General features: G+C 51.3%; 1 protein-coding gene across 1 annotated transcript; it reads left to right on the top strand.

Moving 5' to 3' along the window:
- Positions 1-663: 663 nt before the first annotated feature.
- On the top strand, positions 664-1,215 carry LOC100463558 (ferritin heavy chain-like). The gene has a single exon (XM_034649713.1). It carries the CDS (start codon positions 664-666, stop codon positions 1,213-1,215), a length of 552 nt encoding a protein of 183 aa, XP_034505604.1.
- The last annotated feature ends 688 nt before the right edge of the window (positions 1,216-1,903 follow it).

The raw sequence follows: 1,903 nt of genomic DNA, 5'->3' as shown, positions 1-1,903 counted from the left end.
TCATCTTGGAGCGATGAAAATGTGAAACTAGATTGTGGTGATGGTTGCACAACACTATGAATATACTAAAAACCAACCAAATGTTCACTTTCAGAAGGTGAATTTTATAGTATATGAATTACATCTCAATAGAGTTGTTATTTTATTCTTCTTTTTTGGAGGGGGAGGGACAGAGCAAGAGGAAGAGAGAGAATCCTAAGCAGGCTCCACGCCCAGCGCAGAGTCCAACATCACAACTCTGAGGTCACAACCTGAGCCTAAATCAAGAGTCGGATGCTTAATTAACTGAGCCACTCAGGCACCTCTAGAATCGTTATTTTTAAAAATGGCCTCAAGACACTGCACCAGGGCGTCTGGGCGGCCCAGTTGGTTAAGTGGGGGATTCTTGGTTTCCGCTCAGGTCCTGATCTGAGGGTGGTGAGATCTAGCCCCAGGTCGGGCTGGGAACTGAACACAACGTCTACTTAAGACTCTCTCTCCCTCTGCCCTCACCACTACCCCCACTCCCACCCACCCCCTGCTCCGGACCTCATTCCAGCCTCATCGCAGAGAGCACTGCCAGGCTTTCTTCTTTGCCTAGCTTGAAAACACACAACGGACCTGTCGCTGCAACCTTCGCTTCGCACCGCAGTCACTGTTGCCTTGATGGCCGGGCCGCCAGCCATGGCCACCGCGCCGCTCTCACAAGTGTGCCAGAACTACCACCCCGACTGCGAGGCCGCCATCAACAGCCAGATCAACCTGGAGCTCTACGCCTCCTACGTGTACCGGTCCATGGCCTTCTACTTCAACCGCGACGACGTGGCCTTGAAGAACTTCGCCCAGTTCTTCCTGCGCCAGTCCCACGAGGAGACCGAGCATGCCGAGAAGCTGATGCAGCTGCAGAACCAGCGTGGAGGCCGCATCCACCTCCGAGACATCAAGAAGCCATATTGCGACGACTGGGAGAGCGGCCTGGAGGCCATGGAGTGCGCCTTGCACCTGGAGAAGTGCGTGAACCAGAGCCTGCTCGACCTGCACCAGCTGGCCACCGACAAGAACGACGCCCACCTGTGCCATTTCCTGGAGAGCCAGTACCTCCACGAGCAAGTCAAGTTCATCAAAGAGCTGGGGGTCTATGTCACCAGCCTGCGCAAGATGCGGGCTCCGGAAGATGGCATGGCGGAGTACCTCTTCGACAAGCTCACCCTGGGCGACAGTGACAAAAAGAACTGAGTTGGGACTGTTTTCCCTATAGCCACAGGGTGCGTGGTGATCACCTGATTTCCCTGATCACCATGCCGAGCATTCATATTATAGTGTTGGCTTTGCAAAAGGTTCCAGTTTTTTTCCCCCAGTTTTGCCGTAAATAAAGTTGTTTGGTTTCAATAAAGTTATTTGGCTCTTAAATAAATAAAGGTCTCTGATTGATATGTGGTGCAAATGTCTCACCTTTTAAGTTTTTAAACAGGTATCCAGGAATCTCTCCAACCACCCAACCCCATCCACATGCAGCTCAGGATCTTGGGGGGGGGAGAAGGTATTCCATGGGACCCTGGAAAACAGAAATCAGTCTCCCCTGATAAATGATGTAAGGGTGGGGATGGGGTGGGGTGGCATGGCATGGGGTGGGGTGAGATGAAGCGGGTGGTCTGGGGCCCTGATGTCTGTGGGTGCATGTGTATGAAGAAAGTATTAAAAAACATGGTCTAGAATTCATCATAGAAGTTGCCCCTGGGGAAGAAGTGCAGGGAGTGGGATTGCACAAGGATCCACCCTGGGCGACAGTGATAATGGGAAGTGACCCTTAGGCTGACTTCCCCATGGACATGGGTGTAACAAAGAAAAGTAACAATGGCACTTGGCAAATCCAAGTCCTTTTAATTACATTATTGTATTTTATTTTTATAAGACCCTCAGGAAG

The sequence above is a fragment of the Ailuropoda melanoleuca genome, chromosome X (assembly GCF_002007445.2).
Source record: "Ailuropoda melanoleuca isolate Jingjing chromosome X, ASM200744v2, whole genome shotgun sequence".
Lineage (NCBI taxonomy): Eukaryota > Metazoa > Chordata > Mammalia > Carnivora > Ursidae > Ailuropoda > Ailuropoda melanoleuca.
Note: the sequence above shows the minus strand (reverse complement) of the source record. Positions and strands in the feature narration are given on the sequence as shown.